Source organism: Acomys russatus, chromosome 31, assembly GCF_903995435.1.
Source record: "Acomys russatus chromosome 31, mAcoRus1.1, whole genome shotgun sequence".
Classification (NCBI taxonomy): Eukaryota; Metazoa; Chordata; class Mammalia; order Rodentia; family Muridae; genus Acomys; species Acomys russatus.
The window spans coordinates 27734953-27754391 of record NC_067167.1 but is presented as its reverse complement, the minus strand read 5'-3'; the positions used below and the strand labels follow the sequence as shown (position 1 = coordinate 27754391).

The following is a 19439-nucleotide window of genomic DNA, read 5'->3' as shown; positions in this document are numbered from 1 at the left end:
CATAATTTTAAGGACATCAGCTCTGAAATCCCAATTCCTTGAGGAAGGTTCCTCTCAGAAGCATAAGGTGCCACTTCAACAACAGTTTACTTTTAAAAGTTTAACTAATCTCTTCACAAGACACTTTCTTGATATATGGTGATGGTTTTTAATTTTTTACAGCATTTTATTTGATATCTTTTTTTTAACACCACTTAAACCAAAGAAAACATACTGTCTTAAAAATAGGCTAACTCACACAATTGAATATGATTAATGACTTTGTTGTTTGCTTTGAAAATAAAAGAGATGACTCAACTACCAAGCCTTTACCTCACACTTTCTGAACTATTCTGTCTGCCACAAAAATCCTAACAATAGCAGCAAAAAGCATAAGCACCCAAACTCAGTACCTTGCTACTTACTGCAAAAGTCAAGATCAAATACCGTTTCGCATGATTGAAAATGTCAGAAAACTGAGTTTGTATTTGGCATGGTTTATGCTTTGTCTGAAGACTAAGGGCTTTTCTTGACTATGTTATGACATGAACGAAACATGTTAGAAATTATTCCTCTGTATTTTCAGAGAGAAAAATCACCTGCCGAGGAAGATGTCAGCAAGATCTCTGCAGGGTGAATTGGAAAAAGTTCCTGTCATGCCTGAGTGTGTGAAACTCACTGACCCTTAACCTTTGAAACCCTGAGGTGGAACACGCAATGTCAAGAGCTGCCCACACAGTCAGCTTTGGGGATTGTAAAGAATCTTTATATGTCAGTGTACAGGGAAGAAGAAGGGGAAAAAAAAAAACAAGTAATGCTTCTGGGCAGAGCCTCAGGACAGTGGCATTTTGAATCACAGTCACAATAAGCAGATCCGCACTGAGAAGAGAATTTATTCTGGAACAACAGAGACATGCATTATCGGTAGACGTCTCTGTAAAACAGGAGAGCTGACAAGATTAAAAATAGAAGTATAAAGCGAAGGGGGAGAAAACAACTGTATCCACTGATTACAGTTTACAGAAGCAAGGAACTTCTACAAATCCAATATTCATTAAACAGAGACCCCCCCCCAAAAATCCTGACTGCCCTTACCATATTTCTCCTCTATATTTTTATATGTGTTCCAAAACACCATACAAAGCAAAAATAATAAAACAAAAGGCTTTTTTAAAATCTTCACAATATGAACCATGCAGTAAGAAGAGGCCCATTGTCTCTTAGAGAGACGACAACACGGAAGTATAAAGTGAGCATTACTACTGCACGCTGCACACATCTGAGCATTAAAATAAGTCAAATCTGATTCAATTCAGAGTTAAGCATTTTCTACATCAAGAATGGATTTATCCCTAGGCAACTGAGGCATATTTGGCAGGCAACACTTTTGTAATTCATATAAATCATTTTGACTCATTTGTTAACATAGACAAATCTATTCTAATTAGTTTCTATTTCACCTCAAATTGAAAAGCATAGTAATCATGGTACTTAAACCTCCTGTAATAATGATGGCTTTTGCATCACATGTAACAAAATTAGGTAACAGGCTATGTATATGAAAGATAGCAGGTTTTCCTTAGTTGGTAAACTTCTATTAATGCTTTTAAATTATACTCTGTCATACATGAAGAAAGGAATCACACACTTCACCATATTGCAGCCATTAAAAACATATAGCAGGCACAACCCACCTCGATAACTTTCAAAGACAATACGAGAGAGTATTTAAAATTCCCATGAAGTAAATTACTCACTATTATTTAGCTTGAAGTCACAAAGAAGGCTACTGCCACCCCATTTCCACAATTAAAAACAGATTAAGTTGCCAGCACCCTACTCACAAGGTACACCCACTTTCTACTTCCACGCTGCTCACATTCTCTTTCATTATTTCTCTTTATTAAAAGTTTGACTCTATATTAACTCCCTAAGTAGTAAAACCATTCAAGCGCACTTACTTGAAAAGTGTAAAACCGTGTCCCATTAGGAAGATGCACTTTAGGGGAGCCAGAAACGGTGTTCATATCCGAGAAAATCATTTCTGATCACAGAGACAATATAATCCACAGGAGCTACAATGCCGAGCCGAGAGCTTAACGTGCAGTTAAATCCGTGCATGCATTGAGGGAGACTACAGGGTAAAACGAAATCGGCCTCATCCTCCTTGGATACACAGGAATAGCTTTTAAAGGCTTTCGTCGGCGTTTGAAATCTAAGCTGAAAGGGCACCAGCTACTGACCTTTCATGCAGTTAGTTCTTTAGAGCGTAGAATGTTGCAAAAAAATAAAAAATTAAAAAAAAACACGGAAGGTAAGAAGAAACAAGAATACATGGAGCTTGTGCAGAATCTGGCAGTGCTGTGGACCTGCCCATCTGTTCTCAGTGATAATCACCTCCCTCTACCACAGTCTAGCAGAGTGATTATGCTAAATATCCTGGTTAACCAATAACATACAGTTTCATTTCAGGGAAGCAGGCACAGTGTTATTCCGAGGACCTCTTCTGACGAAAGCGGAGCTTGCTGCACACGCTGTTAAAGCTGCGTTTACTAACTGAATATTGATTTTTATCACTCCTGTGGGTGTTTATATATATAATCTTCAATCTCTCTGTCAATTCCAGACTTTTCAATGGTGTCAACTTTTTGTAAAGTCTTTGTAAAGTGAGAGTTCTTTCATACATATAATGAGCTACAATGCTGGGAAGCAACAGATACAATCCTTTAAATCTCTATAATGTCATGAATATTTACCAATAATATTAAAATAATTTCTTCTTTCTGAACTATAAAAAACCACAAATACAACATATTTATGCTCCAGTCTTTTCTAATTTAGATCAAAAATTATATTAACAACACTTAAAATATCACAAAATTTTTTAAACTAAGTCCATTTTTATATAAAATAGTTAATAAAGGTATTTATGTACATGCGGTTTTAAATGAAAGATTCAAAGGTGTCTTTAATCATTGAAATCATTAGTTAAATGTGTTTAGTTGTATATGTCTTTAACCAATTATTCAGTCTATATGAAAGATCAGATTTGGATGACTTGGCAACTTCTTGAGGTAAAAATAAATGCTCCATTTACACATGGTTCAAAGGTGGAGCTGTCAGGAATAAAATGGAATGAGCCAAAAGCCTGTCTTAGCAAAAATATCTAAGTTCAAACTGTCCTGTCAGGCACAACTAAGAACCACCTACTTTGAAGAGACAGGTGATGAAAGGATAGTGAGGGACCACGTTACTCCCACCAGGAACACACATCTATCATCAACACTAGACTGGACAGCTAAAGCAAGAGGGTTACCATACACTCAAGTCTGGCCTGGATCCTACGCTATAAATCAAGACCCTGTTTTTAAAACATAAAATGAAACAAAATAAAACCAAGCAAAGCACTTTTAAAGCATTGCCTACACTCACAACACTGAGGGAGCAAATTGGGACACTGAGCTTCTTGCCTTGGAAGAGAAAGTACCTTCATGTGTTAAAGGGAATTCACTGAAGAAGGTTTGCCTGGACTGGGGAGACGGCTCAGTGGTTAAAGCAAGTGTTGGGTAGCACAGCAGCAGGCTGGTAATCCCAGAGGGAAAAGATAGACAGGATCTCCAGAGCAAGCTAGCTAGCAAGACTAGCCACATTGGAGTTCTAGGTATTACTAAGAGCCTCTATCTCAAAGAGGATGATTACCAGAATCAACCTAGGGCCTCCACTTACAAGGACAGACACAGACACACAGACACACACACACACACACACACACACACAGAGAGAGAGAGAGAGAGAGAGAGAGAGACAGACAGACAGACAGACAGACAGACACAGACACAGAGAGACAGAGACACAGACAGAGAGATAGAGACAGAGAACAAATATAAATGTATGCACATACACATGAACATGATGCAAATAAAAATAAGGGGAAAAGTTTTATTTACTTTTCCTCAACTTTTAATCGTCTATATCCATATAGATTTTTCTATTTATTTCTTTCTTTGCGATGTTATTTGGTATTTAATCCCCTTCCCCTTTGCCTGTTTACAGTATCTCAGCTTTGACAATAGTTATCTTCTCACAAGTTTGGCTTCTGTTTCACTTTGACAAGCTTGCACCCTTTGCTTTTGGGTTTTTTTGTTGTTGTTGCTGTTGCTTTGCTTGCTTATATTTCAAAGCACTTATATGAAAATTTAAATTTTTTTTCTCATATCAAGAACTTTCTACCTGTACCTGTATTTATGCAATTAAGTTTTAAAAGCCGACTTTCCCATAATGATTGGAGGACTCATCGTATCAGTTTTATTTTTCAGTTACAGTTCCTCCCTCTTATTTTTTTAACACTCATAGGATCTTCTCAAGCGGCTTTAAGGTTGACATCAATTGTTCAGGATGGTTACCATCTGTGGTGATGAGGCGACATGTAAAAATTAGGGCTTGCGATTCTCAAAGACAAGCACAAGGTAATTCTAAAACACTGACTTTGTGCTTGAAAAAAAAAAAAGTGGATAGAACTCACTTCTCAAGAGCAAACCTGCAGCTTCTTGGAGATTTCAGTTTCAAGGAAAGAAAACTATTCACCAAATAACATTTGTTGAGCATTCCATGACAACATGCTACATAGTTTTGTGCAAGTCGCATGTTTGATAGGTTCTCAGGTACTTGCTAAATTGGTGGGAACCGCAAGCTATTTTATAGTAGCTATGGATTCTGAAGACTTTGGGTCAATACTACTCATATTTGTTTTGTGGGAAGGGAAATAAATATGAGCTGCTCTTTAAAAAGGCATGGTGAAGAAACAGCGATGACACACACACATTGTACATTTTAGGGCTTTAAAAAATGTACCAGGAGTCAGTGTATACAATCCTCCCTCAAACTTTATTTCTACACAGATATTAATCCTTTTGTTGAAAATAGACTCTTCTCTCATACCATATATCCTGACCACAGTTCTCTGCCCTCCACTCCTCTCAGCTCCTCCCAATATTCCCCCTATCCACTCCTACTTCATTTTCTTTTTAGAAAAGACTGGCTTCCAAGAGACAATAGTCAAACATGACAAAACAAACAAACAAAACAATAAGTCAAAGAAAAAGCCCTCTTAGTGAGGTAGGACAAGGCGAGCAAATAGAAGGAACAGAGTCCTGTGAGCAGGAAAAAGACACACCAGGTCCATGCTTGCCTGTTTCAGCCTCTGTGAGCCCATGTGGGGTCCTGCTTATTTGATTCTTGGGTCACGTTCTTCGAGTGTCCTCCATCTTGTTATTCTTACAATCTTTCCTTATCCTCTTCTAAGAGGTTTCCTGATCTCTTAGGTGAGTGACCTAAGGGAAACTTCCTACTTAGAGTCTCTCTCTCTGTTAATCATTTTATCTCCTTATTCTGAATTTTGATTTGGAGACAAGATATATTTGTTCTCTGCATGATAACAATGGGGAAGGCCATATTTTAGTCTAGATATTGACAAGCATGTGTAACTTGCTATCTTTACAGAAGTTGTCAAGGCCAGGACCAAGGCCAAGATTTTGCCCACCATCACTGTAGCATCAGGAGCACTGTAGGAATTACATCACTGGGCAGGGAGAGTCTGCCTCATTAAGAAATGCACCTACTTGGCTTGTGTATGACTTACAGCAAACAATGAGAATTAAAGTTAGTTCATCACTTTCATACTTTCCCCCCAATGATCATCTTTCAGCTAAGCTTAAAAGGCCATGGTAATCCTGTCCATAATAGGCCTGAGCAATCTCAGCACTGCTCAGAGTTTTGGGTCGAACAAACACCTGTCCAAAGTTGTGATTTTCAAACAGTTTAATTATTATCTTAACTTTATACTATTTTTAAAACCTGGGTAGTACTTGTCCATCATTTAAAAAATTGTATGCTGAGATATAAGTTAACAATGGATGTATTCATTTTTAAAAATTAATCTGTTATGATATTCTAAAATTAATTCAGCATGTGAATAGACACATCGCTGCAATTTATAGGAAAAATCTAATTTTAGAAATGCAAATGAAAGAAAATTACATGTTTTTAAAAATTAAAATTTTTATACCATTTTTTTTTACTCTAATTCTCTTTAATTCACCAGTAGTCTTCAATGGAACTCATTTCTCAAGCACACACCTGCATCTTTGTGGGGAATTGGGTTAAGAGTTGTTCTCAGATACTACTCAAAAATTCAAACATGTGTTGATTTTCATTCATTCATTCATAAAGAAATATGAATTATGATATTTTATTTACAAAGTAAATCCTGATAATGATAAAGCACAGAGTACAGATTTGTTAATGAAAATAGTGTAATTAGTCCTACAGTGTCTTTGGTAAGTTATCATGTAGGCAATTTATAATTTAACTAAAAAGGAACCGTGAATTTTTGTGCTAGAACAAGCTCACCATTGGCAAGCTTGACGTGTGGCCTTCCTACTCTCTGCAAACACAAAACTATGTCTATATTTAAAGAACTTTTGAAACATTTAGAGAGAGAATATACTTGTAAATATTTACTTGTTAAGAACTGAATATGTCTGAAGGAATTCTTCGTATGAGGGAATTCGCACAAGATGAATGGTTGGAAATAATTTTGCAGAGGTAAAATATATGAGAACCTAAGAGGGAGGGAAATACTCCCACTGAGCTCTTTGTGTGTCAGTCATGTGTACACACAAATATATCACCTTTAGACCTCAGTAGTATATTCATATTACATATAAATCTTGATTTTAAATTCAATTGAAGACTACAGCCGTTATGTGTGCCTCACCCTCTATTAATTTTTTCTCAACCTCATATATATGCTTGTGCATAAATTAATGTCTAGTAACAAAGTGTCTCATTGGCTGGTATTTTTTCCCAGGCTCTGAAGAGTGATTGTAAAATATGCAGTGTGATACTTAAAGAACTTTATATTTGGTAGGGCTAACTAACCGCAGACAGTTAACTAACCAGAGAACTGCAGTGTAGTGTTGCAAGTATAATCATTGAGGCAACATAAAGGATCCCAAATGGTTTGGTTCAAAAAGTATCTTACGACAAGCTGCATCTGAGTAGCCCCAGCAGAGGGACAAGGCTGTCTGCTTCCCAAAGAGGATTAACATTCAAAGAGGCATTGGTGGAGTGGAGTAGTTAAGAAGTCCAGCTGACAGTATTTCGAGGCAGAAGAGATACCTGAACTGGATGTATTTTTTTGTGTGTGTGCATAAATTCCCAAGTCAAATTAGGAAAAACTTTGATCTGATCCGAATTTTATTTCTCTCCAACCAAGGTGAATCAGACCAGATTTAAAGAGCCAGATGTGGCTGTAAAGGCCTGGAACCCATGCTCTGTGGGGAAGAAATAGGACTACCGTTGCTTGCACTTAGACGACTCCTAAAATGCTATATAATATGCTATTATATAATCTGTCAATGATGCTGTATAAAACTCCAGAATAATTTTGTTCTAAGTCGGTGGTTCTCAGTTGGGGGTTGTGACTGCTTTCAAGGTCAAGAAGACCTTTTTATTGGGTTCTCCTAAGATCATTCAAAAAACACAGAAATTTGCTTTACAATTTATAACAGTAGCAAAATCACAGTTATGAAGTAGCAACAAAAATAATTTTATGAATTTATGGTTGGAGATTGACCACAACATGAGGAACTTCTCCCTCTTTGTTTTTGTTTTTGTTTCTTGAGATAGGGTTTCTCTGTGTAGCCTTGGTTTCCACTGTAGACCAGGCTGACCCTGAACTCAGAGAGATCCACCTGCCTCTGCCTCCCCAAGTGCTGGTATTACAGGCATGTGCCACCACACTTGGCTCCTGCGGAACTTTCGTAAAGCGTCACATCATTAGGAAGGTTGAGAACCATGGATCCAAGTAATTGTGAGGGGATGCAGAGATACTCATCAGTTAAGAGTGTATGCTGCTCAACCAGGAGGCTCACAGCTCCCATCCCAGCACCAATACTGGGTGGTTTACTAATGTCTGCGGTTTCTGTTCCAAGAGTACCCATGCCCTCTCTGACCTTTGAATGTGCTGCCACACGTGTGCATACAGACAAATATACAATATTAAATTAAGTAAACATTTTGAAGAGTAGCTGTACGGCGTATTCTGCTCCATGTCAGTAATTAGCTCTTATTGCATTCATATATGCACATGTTTAAGAAGCTCAGAAGTTTGTGATGGCAATGAGAGCTTTTTGAAGCTTAAATAACATACTACACTGGCTGCTCATGCTTCGTTAGTTTGTGATAAACTCTGAGGTGAAAAGAGGACATACTCAAAGATGCAAAGCAGAGAAGAGAAGGGAGGGGGAGGGACGAAAAGGAAGAAAAGATAGGCATATCTCTGTAATTTGCGCTATAGCACTATAGGATAACAAATGATTTTGTCAGCATGTGTTCAATTACAAGTCATGCCAGATGGAGTTTAAGTTGGGGCCCAGATGGACACTGGTTCTGAGTGAGTCCATGTGGACTATGGTAGCTCCCTAAGTGTTGGCTAGCTATCAACTCATTCTCTTTTTTTCTCTGCCTCCCTAAAATATTTATCCTTTTCTAGATAGAATAGTATATATCTTTATGGTCATATCACAGCTATAAAATATATAACAAAGATGACGCTGTGCTGAAACCAACCATCCTGAATATTCCCCTCGGTGTTGTCTACTCACCCAAAATCACATTGATGCTACTACACATGAAGGATTTATTTGCTTACTAACATCTCCACCAAATTAGAAGCTGTAATGTACATAAAAGCATTAGTTAAAATAGAAGTGAATAAGGGAAAAGAAGATAAATTCTTCATTATTTGGAGTGAAAATTAGAAATCCCACCCAGCGTGCATGCCCAGTACTAGGAGTAAGCATAGCAAGTCCCAAGATATACACATCTCTGTTACACTATTCACTATCTTCCAGTGTAATTTGTGTTCTTTATAATCCATTGGGATTATCAAGGTTTATAGTATATATTACATTTACTGAAATAAAAGCATTAAACTTTCTCTTCCTAGTGGGACAAAAATACTGTGTGTGGTCTCACTTTTACATTTTAGTGTTTTGTTTTTCACATAGTCTCTTAGGTACATAAGTGATTGTCTGGTCTGGTACATTATATTCAGATGCTAATAGCTTGCCATACAAGCTTCTGTTCTATGAGCAAAACCTCACATATACCAAAATGACATATGTGTAACCTTGCCTCCAAATGATCTCATTACGGCCCATAAATGCCCACACCTGGGCAGGCCAGAAGTGAGGCAGGTGGAGCTCAGGCTTGAGGGCTTGGAAGACAGAGGATCATAGGAAGGAGAAGAGAGGAGGAAAGACTCGGGGGAGGGGAAGAAGCCATGAGTTAGCATAAAGGAGAACCACATGGCTGGGAGGAGTTTATTCTGAGGATTGGTTGTTACCACTTAAAATGAGCTTACAGGCAACAGATATGTATGTGGAGAGAGTTAGTTATAGAAGGGGAGGGGGGAATGGTTGGTCAGCCCCTTTTATATCCTGCGCTCCCAGCACACATATTGGTGGGCAGCTGATGATGTCATAGGTTGCTAGGAAGCCTGGTGGCAAACTTGTGAAGCTGCTTTTACGCTAACATTGGTGATCATGAAAAACAGCCCAAATGCAAAGAATGTGCCAATATTTATGGGAATTATGGATTGGAAGTAGCCCAGATAGGAATGATTAAAGAAAATGGCATGGGATGCTGGCTGGGAGGTAACAAGGTAGCTTAGGGGATTTATTTCTGTCCAGTTCCAGGAAAAAAAAAAAAAAAAAAAAAACCAGAGCAATCAGACAGAGGGGAAAAAGCAGAAGAAACACACACACACATATATGCACCATAAAAACATGAAATTGGAAACTATAAAAGATAGGCAAAAGATAAGTAAGGTTTAAGAAAATGACCAAAAAAAAGCATTATGAGACAAAACATTACCAAAAATACTGTTAAGTTCATTTTGTTTGGCAATATATTCCTGGTCACACAGCCTGCTCTTGAGTGTGGTTTGGGCTAGTGCCCATTTATAAGTGAGTATATACCATGTAAGCCTTTTCATGTGCTTTATTATATAGTGTGGTTTATTGGTTTGAGCTAGTGCCCATTTATAAGTGAGTATATACCCTGTAAGCCTTTTCATGTACTTTATTATATAGTGTGGTTTATTGATTTATTTACTTATTTTGAGTGGTATCTGTTATTTACTCCAGGAGTCACACATGCTAAGCAAGCATTGTACCACTGACCTATATCCCCACCCTTATTTTTGCTTTTTAGAAGTCTCCACTAGGCTGTTTGTGTTTGCTTCACAATCTCTTTTGAATCCCAGACAAACCTCACACTTGAAATGCCCTTGCCTCAGCTTCTGAACATCTAAATTTTAACTTTACACAATTAGGCTTGCCTTTGATATTAAGTTTCAAGCACTTTAAAAATAATTGGGTATTTCAAATCAAAAAAGCCCTAATTCTTCACCGAGCAAAATTTATATTTTCCACATTATTCATTGTATATGTTTACCGTATTTTTCACAGATATTATTAAATGGGACTAGCAATGATCTTTAGTTTATCACACTTAGTGTAGAGATTTTATAACTGTAACTGTTGTCTCTAGCTGAAGTTTTAGGTGTAATAAAATATCTCAGTGTTGAAAAGTCATGGGTTCCATGGAATTCTGAGTATGTCACTAAGATCAAAACAATTTATGGTACAGACTTGGCACACAGTACACATTTGGGAAATGCTTGAAATTCTTCCTTTGTCTATTTTCACCTTTTGTAAGCTACATTTAAAAATTATTTATTTGACTCATTCAGTAGTCCAATGATTAAAATATATTTATTGTCAGATTCTTTTAGTCATTAGATATTAGATCTGATATTTCAAACTTAGATAAGTCCAATATTTGGTACACAATAGGCAAGCCTTTGGTGAATTAATGAAGAAAAATCACTATAGTCTAAATATCAGCCCTAATTTTAATGACAGTACGTAGTAGTTCTAAGTCCCTTTAATATAGTTAGTAGACTACGTGATGTCTAGAAAGACAACCATTCGCTAATACACATGTGTCAGCTTCCTTACCTGTATACACAGATAAATTAATCTCTCTGCTTCACCACAAAGCACTGTGGAAAATATCTTCATGAATAAGATAAATCCATGTCCAGTCAAAAGTAGAGGTTCTTGTATTCTGTATGCAAAACACCTCATTTACACCATAACATAAGAAAGAGATGCAAATGATGAGGGGAAGCAAAGAGCCAAAATAGGCACCAATTCCATGGGAAGTGTTGTGGAGCATACATATGTGATTGGTGGGCAATAATAAACTTTGTTCAGAAAACCTGCAGTTGAAGTAGATGAACATTATATCCTGCACCTGCTGATTAACAGGGATCAGAATATTAGGAAAGCAAGGATAATCTTGGCACAGCTCAACACTATACTAACGCCATCCTCATGCCATTTTCTTTCTTATTCAAGAGGATTGCTGCAGCTGCAGTTGCCATGGGAAGAAGTACATCATTTCCTGTCTAATTTTACTTTTCCCACAAAGTTTGTTCAGAAGATAAAGCCAATCACTATCATGTTTTATTTCAGATTAAGAATAAGGACAATAAATCAATAGGTACATTTATCAAAGGGCATTTTATGCCATTGTGTTGACCTCAAAGGAATCCTCAGGAAGAAGTGTTTCTTGTGTTTTATTGTAGCAGTGCAAATTAATTACCATCACATAGCTGATAACTTGTAAAGTCATATCATTTAAAGCCCAGTCTATTTGATCACCAAAGACTGTATACATTAAAATAAGTTCTTGGGAATGCTTTATCTGACAAAGATTTTGATTTGGCACAAATACAGGAAATAGGTTAGTAAATTTCTTATTAATATATATTGAATATAAAATAATTATTAAATATTACCATATCTGTACACATTTTACTTTATTGAACTATTCAAAATTTCCTGACTCATTAGATGTGAATTGTTATGAAAAAGAAAATCAGAGACTTTTGTCCTTAATAAAATTTCACGTGTTCAGACTAAGCTGCGGAAGGATAAATTAAAACAGCCATCACTTGGCTAAAGCATAAAAGCATAAAGGAATGCTTTAGAAGAACAAGTTTGTAAAAATCCAAGTGTTCTGTTTACTGCATGCTGTAATTGAGATTACTATTACTCGGTAAAAAAAAAAAAAAAATGCCACCAAGGATGATGTATGTACCCATATGAAACCACAACTGAATACAAATTAAAAACAAAAGTCTGGAGTGATATCTATAAGGAAATGAATGTTCATAGGAAAGACAATCTGAGAGTGAAGCAAAGAAGACTGAAGAAGCACTTGGCGGCATGGGGAAGACACGGAGATGGATGCGTACTGGAAGTCCTGTCACTCATGTAGGTGGTTGTAGGCCAGGGAGTATCAAGTGGTCCCAAGAGGACAGAGGAGAGGGGTTCTGAGAATTAGCAATAGGCTATTAAAATATACAGGTTTATTTTTGGTGGAGCAACACAAAAAACAAGCCTCATTAACATGAATATGAATGTAACTACAAAGAACGTAAAGGAGGCAGTGTTTATAAAGTCATTAATTGTTTGTGCATCTGTGCACATGGTGGGCCTGTATAAACGTGAGCACATGTGCATGGACGCAGATGCATGGGCCCACGTGTGTGCATGCTGAGTAGAAAGGGTTCACGTTATATGTCATTCTTGATCAGTCTCCATATTGCATACTGAGGTAAAGCATCTCACTGAGCATGGAGCTTATCAATTTGGTTAGTTTATTCTCTGTAAGCACCAGGAAATAGGTGAACATTGACTGCCCGGAAGTTACATGGGACCTAGTGATCCAAACGTAGTTCCTCACAGGTCCAGGGCAAATGTTTTGACCCTTGGGTTATGTCCCAGTCTCATAAAAGCTCTCTGTAGCATGGGATCTCAAACAGAACCCAAGAAATGAAGGCTTTGCTAACAGTGAAAAGAGGGGAAGACATAAGAACATGCTAGTGTGGCAGGGGATACCTCTAAGAGAGGGTGAAAATGATAATAGAGCGTGCAATGAAATGACTGTGTGGCGTAAGATCACTGGGTGGATGGGAAGAGAATCTGCAAGTGAAGAGTTTGGCTTCATAGAGGAGATAAAACTCCCTTGGGTAATAGACGGAAAGGCATAGCATGGGGTTCAATATCCATCCTTAGTAGTTGTGGTGGCAGAAGTGTTTACGCTAACTCAGGAACGAGGAAGCAAGACTATCATTGATTGAGAAAGACTGAGAAAGAGGGTTTTCCATGCTTAGAGTATAAAATACTCTATTAAGAGCTTAAGCATTATTTGTTGTTCATATCACCAGGCTATAAAAAAAAAAATAGTACTTTCTATGCCATGCCATGAACACTGAGAAACATTGAACTGGAATGCTTTTCTTAAAACCATTTTCTTTTTTTATGAGGGTTTTGTCTTTTAGTATGATCAGCCCTTCTGTGTTCAGGTCATGTTATCATTTGCAAGTTATTAAGGAAACTTGGTAAGTATGTTAAGTTCCAATAACTAAAGAAGAAAAAGGTAGAGTGGCACTTAGAAGGGAATGACCTCAGCACAACTTCACTGTACCCACAGATGCAAAGTCATTTAAAAATACACTAAATCATAACCTTTGCACTGGAAACATAGGTACGTGAAAGACTGTAATCAAGTCTCAGTGGTTCAGCTTTCTTAATAGGAGGTTATGAGACACAAAATTAGGAATCTGCTATGATATAAAAAATTATAGGGCTACATAACGTATTCAAATTATCTTTCTTGTGCTTGACATTCACAAAATGTAAATAATGAAGGAAACAAATATTAACATTTCATATACTCATTAGAAATTCTTATTGCAAATGTTTCCCCCTAATACCTACAGGGCATATAATCAGGAATGTAATGACAGTACTTTACACAGCATTGTCTACGTCAGAGGTCTGATTCACACAAATAAACATTAATATGATTAGACTGATTAGGTGTTAAGAGTTGGATGTTTCTTTGAATTCTGATTGTACTAGTATTAAATAAACAACTCAGCATAATCATTAAGAGCATCGACAATCATGCCAAACAGCCTCACATTATGTTCCTTCCCTTTTACTTTCTAAATGAATAAAACATTGAGTTGGCTTCCCTGAGCCTAAGTTGGCTTCCCTTAAGAGTGGTTTAAAATAAGTTCTAACTCACCTGCCTGCTGTGAAAACTCAGTGAGATGACGCATGTAGAGCATTGAATGTCATTCTCACTTTCCTGAATACTCAAAACCTAAGCTTTCAACACTGTAAGTTCCTTTTCCTGGTCAGATTGTGTTGGATATATGTTTTTCAAGGACATTTCAACTGCCCACAATTCTCCTTTAACTTATGGTTTAAGATCCAGTTTCAATGCCGCCCTTTGATGGTGCCGCACGCCAGAGCTGGGAATCACTCTTTTCCCAGAACTGCTGTGTTTAGCTGCAGCACTCCTTAAGGTGTTCAGTAGTCTGCTCATAGTCAGTACCCATGCCTGCCTCTCAACAGGGATCATGGAGAACTTTGGCAGTCTCGCTTGTCTCTGATTTTGCTCAACCAAGTAGACAGGATATTTGTGCCTCTGCACATCAGATCATTCGATTTCCCCACTTTCTAGTCTCCGATAATTTACTCTAACAGTTTGGATAAAAACCCAGCATCCTCTTCATGACAACCTATACTACTTTTGGCTTGGGCCTCTACCTGGCCAGAACCAAGCTCAGCCATGTTCGCACTTCAGACATGCAGCTTGCATACTGCCTTTATGGTAAACCCCTCAGAATCTTGCCCACTAAGTCCGTCCCCACATTCTTTTTTTTGTTTTGTTTTTTGTTTTTTGTTGTTGTTGTTGTTTGTTTTTTTTTTATTAATTTATTCTTGTTACATCTCAATGTTTATCCCATCCCTTGTATCCTCCCATTCCTCCCCGCCCCCCATTTTCCCATTATTCCCCTCCGCTATGACTGTTCCTAAGGGGGATTACCTCCCCCTGTATATGCTCATAGGGTATCAAGTCTCTTCTTGGCTACTTGCTGTCCTTCCTCTGAGTGCCACCAGGTCTCCCCCTCCAGGGGACATGGTCAAATGTGAGGCACCAGAGTATGGGAGAAAGTCGTATCACACTCTCCACTCAACTGTGGAGAATATTCTGACCATTGACTAGATCTGGGAAGGGGTTTAAAGTTTACCACCTGTATTGTCCTTGGCTGGTGCCTTAGTTTGAATGGGACCCCTGGGCCCAAATCTGCCTATTGTATTGTTCTACTTGTAGGTTTCTAGGACCCTCTGGATCCTTTTATTTTGCTGTTCTCCCATGCGTCTCTCATTTAGAGTCCCAATAGGATGCCTTCCCCTCTGTCCCAGTTTCCTGGTAAGTGAAGGCTTTTGTGGGACATGCCCCTTGGGCTAGTATGCAGATATAAGTGAGTATATACCATTTGATTCTTTCTGCTTCTGGGTTAACTCACTCATTATGATCATTTGTCCCCACATTCTTAAGCCAAGCTCCCACCACACAGCTCCAGCTCAGCTCTTGCTGCTGAGTTCTCCAAAACCCAAATCTACACTCACAGTCTCCATACTAACAGTCCTAACCCCCAACCCACAGCCTTGGCACCAGTTTACAGTATAATAGCCTCAGAACCAAGTTCGCACAGCTTTCTTTACGAGCCCATACACTTTCAGTTTTATCTAAATCTCAGTATTACTCCTTACTTCCGGTGGAACTGTGAGAAAGTCAGTTAGCGGTTCCTAGAGGACAGTGGAGACAGGATCTCGTGCAAGGTATAAGGCATATGAAAGTTGAATGTGTTATTTTAAGCAGACGTAATACAAACAGGAAGCTGCCAGCTGCAAGTTCTCCCTGACACTCTGAGGCATACTGACATTCCCAGAGTTTATATAAAGTCCACAGTCGGGCTTTTGCAAGATGAGGTGTGGCTTAAAGAAAAACCATTTCAGGAGGGAAAAACACATGGAATTTGAAGTAATCAGAGAAAAACCTAAATTAAAGAAAAAGAGAAATGAACACAGCAGTGTGATATGGGTCCCAGCTCACACTTTAACACATGCAAGTGTAACGTATTTCCAAAGTATGTATTTCCAGTTTAAATCCATAATTCTATGGATATCACCACATATTAGAAATACTTGGGCCGTCTAATTTATTTTATTTTTCCATTTCCTCCCTCCAAATACCTCCAGATATCTCTCCTTTCTCTTTCAAATTTATGGGCTCGTATTTTTAATAATTGTTACACGCATATATACATATTTCTAAATATAACCTGCTCATTCTGAATAATGCTACATGTATATGTGTTTACAGAGTTGATCATTTGTTATTGGAAAATCAAGTGGTACATTCTTGCCAAAAGGAGACATTTCTCCCACTCTCAGAATCTTTTAGTTTTTTGTGTACTGTTGAAGACTAGAGGTTTCTGCCACTCTCCACTTTGACATATCTGTTGGTGTCATCCTTGTTCAGCTCACATTTAGACAGTCATTTCTGTGAGACTTTATAGGTATGGTTTCTGATAATACCAGGACATGAAGTCTCACAGGGAACGCCCTGATCCTCTGGCTCTTACAGTCTTTCTGCCCTCTCTTCTGCAATGTTCCCTGAGCCTTAGATGCAGAGTGATTTGTAGATGTATACATTGGAGCTAGACTCCACAATTCTACATGAGTGGTTGTGATTTTCTGTAATGGTTTCAATCTGTTACAAAAAAAAGTTTCCTTGATGGGTGGTAAGGATTACACTTATCTATGGACACAAGAACAAATGTTTGACTATAGTTACAGATTATGCTGGTTTAGTAAAGTGAGGGCTGTAGGTTCTCCACCAAAATCTATGACTTCACTACCCATGAGTAGTTGGCTAGATATCCAGGACCGGGAATGATTTATTTTTTGTTGTGTGGATTTTAACATCAGTTAGAGAACTATTGGTTACCACCAAGGTGTTCTCTTTAGAGTTATGATGTCATGCTGGTCATTGCTGTGGCCAATCGGTATCATAACTGTTGGTTGCTTCCCTCTTTTGGAAGCATTTATATTAGTATAAATAATGTGAATTTAATAAATTAATATTGTTTTGTGATATTCTGGCTTTATGAAAGCTAGTCCTTAGGGAGGCAGCTTTCAAGTTAGGGGAAATTTATTAGTTTTTAATTAAATAAAGTTGAAAAAGTTATAGTACAACATAAATAATACCGGACCATTTTTTTCTTTTTTCTTTTTTTAAAGTAATTTATTCAGATTACATCTCAATTGCTATCGCCTCACTTGTATCTTTCTGATCCCCACTCCCTCCCTCTTTCACCATACTCCCCTGCCCTAGGTCTGTGGACAGAAGGGGGCATTCTCCCCTACCATATGGCCACAACCTATCAGGTCTCAACCTGGTAGCCTGCTTACTCTTCTTCTGAGTGCCACCAGGCCTCCATAATGAGGGAAATTGGTGTAATAGGGGGCACCAGAGTTCATGTCAGAGTCAGTCCCTGCTCTCCACACAACTGTGGAGAATGGGCTGTCCATTGGATAGATCTGGATAAGGGTTCTAGGTTTATTGCATGCATTGCCCTTCGTTGGTACAGTAGTTTGAGCAGACACCCCTGGGTCCAGATCTGCTAGACTTGATGGTCTTCTTGTAGGTTTCTAAGACACTCTGGATCCTTCTATTTCCCCATTCCCCCATACTTCTCTCACTTGGAGTCCCAATAGGAAGTCCCAGTATATGTCCCAATCTCCTGGTAAGTGGAGACTTTAGGGGACATCTCTGTTGCACTAGTGTCCAATTATAAGTGAGTATATACCATTTGTGTTTTTCTGGGTCTGGGTAAACTCACCTCAGAATGATCATTTCTAGTTCCAGCCACTTGCCTAAAATTTCAAGATTTCCTTGTTTTTAATAGCTGAGTAGTATTCCATAGTGTAAATGTAGCACAGTTTCTTTATCCATTCCTTGACTGAGGGGCATCTAGTTTGTCTCCAGAGTCTGGCTATTACAATTAAGGCTGCTATGAACATTGTTGAGCATATGTCCTTGTTGTGTGGTGGAGCATCTTTTGGGTAAAATCCAAGGAGTGGAATAACTGAGTCTTGAGGTAACCCTATTCCCAGTTTTCTGAGAAAGCACCAGATTGATTTCCAAACTGGTTGTACAATTTGCACTGCCACCAGAAATGAAGGAGCATTCATTCCCCTTTTTCCACATCCTCATCAGCATATGCTATCACTTGAGTCTTTGATCTTAGCCATTCTGATGGAAAACTGGGCCATTTTTACTAAAAGAGTAAACACGCAGTGAAGTTTACCCATCTAAAAAATAGCTATGAGGTAAAGAGAATATGCATTTAAAATATTTTTTTCCTTTAAGAAAGGAAAGCAAAAATAAAGACTATACTTTTTCCTAATACTCCTGGGTGGGGTAGCTTCAACAAAGAACAGATGATATAATGACCTTAGGATTCTACTGACTATCTGTCTGTTATAACCAAAAGGAGATTAGCCCTGCAGACAGCGTTAAGTACAAGTGTGAACAGAAAATACTTCTTTAAATAAGAAGTATTTAAAGAAGTGAGAGATTCAAGAGGCATTCAGAACAGGAAAACAACACAGAGGCTTTTCAAGAAGTATAGAACAGATTTAAATCTTTGGAGTAAAAGAAACAAGTGCCATGAGAAGTGCTTATAAAATGCTCATTACACTAATGGGGATGGTAAGCACTTTAAGTCACTGAAACTGATGTATCTTTAACATGATACATCTATTACATAGAAACAGGTCATTGGCTTTTATCATGCAGTTTATAAATATAAAAGAGTGGAATGGTGTGCTGAGGGTATTAGATGAATGAGTCCTGCACTGAAAGGTTCAAGCTACATCCTGTTTTCAGGATGTGTTTGTAATACAGCATGAGTGCTGTCCTATAGGTGCACATAAATGATATAAATGTGCTACAGAGATCTTCAAATTCAATACAAAAAAAAAAATCCTGAGATTAGGTAAAATGAGCTAACTTTCCTCTTGTGGGAATCTCTGTATACAGAATTGTGTCTGCTCATTGTGTAACGTCAGTCCTTCTGGAAGTTCCTCACGGAGAACAATGACTGAAATATAGTATTTACTGACTAACTGAACCACTAAGCAGACACAAGCCAGAATATCAACACAGAGAGTTTTGCAAAATGCCAGCTTTAAACAAGCTATTAATATGGCTGAATTACAGGCTTGCATAGAAATGAGGCCTAAAATATATATTTACTTTCTAGAAAAAGCGTTAGCTATCCCCCAATTATAGACATCACACTGTAGTTTTGGTAAAATTAGAAACAATAAACATGGTACTCAGAACAAACTGTGAGCTAAACAATTGATTTCTTTTTATATGAGCTGACCATG

The 19439-nt window shown here is 37.9% G+C and overlaps 1 protein-coding gene across 10 annotated transcripts in view; it reads right to left on the bottom strand.

Moving 5' to 3' along the window:
- Window positions 1–19439, bottom strand: part of Ppfia2 (PTPRF interacting protein alpha 2) — a 419795-nt gene that overhangs the window by 273035 nt on the left and 127321 nt on the right. For 5 of the 10 annotated variants that reach the window (XM_051139918.1, XM_051139919.1, XM_051139920.1 and 2 more), the window contains exon 1: window positions 1941–2261. The exons of the other annotated variants lie outside the window; for them this stretch is intronic. In XM_051139918.1, the coding sequence (XP_050995875.1) occupies window positions 1941–2021 (81 nt within the window). In that variant the 5' untranslated portion in view covers window positions 2022–2261. Of the gene's footprint in view, window positions 1–1940; window positions 2262–19439 lie in introns of those variants that run through there. 10 annotated transcript variants of the gene reach the window in all.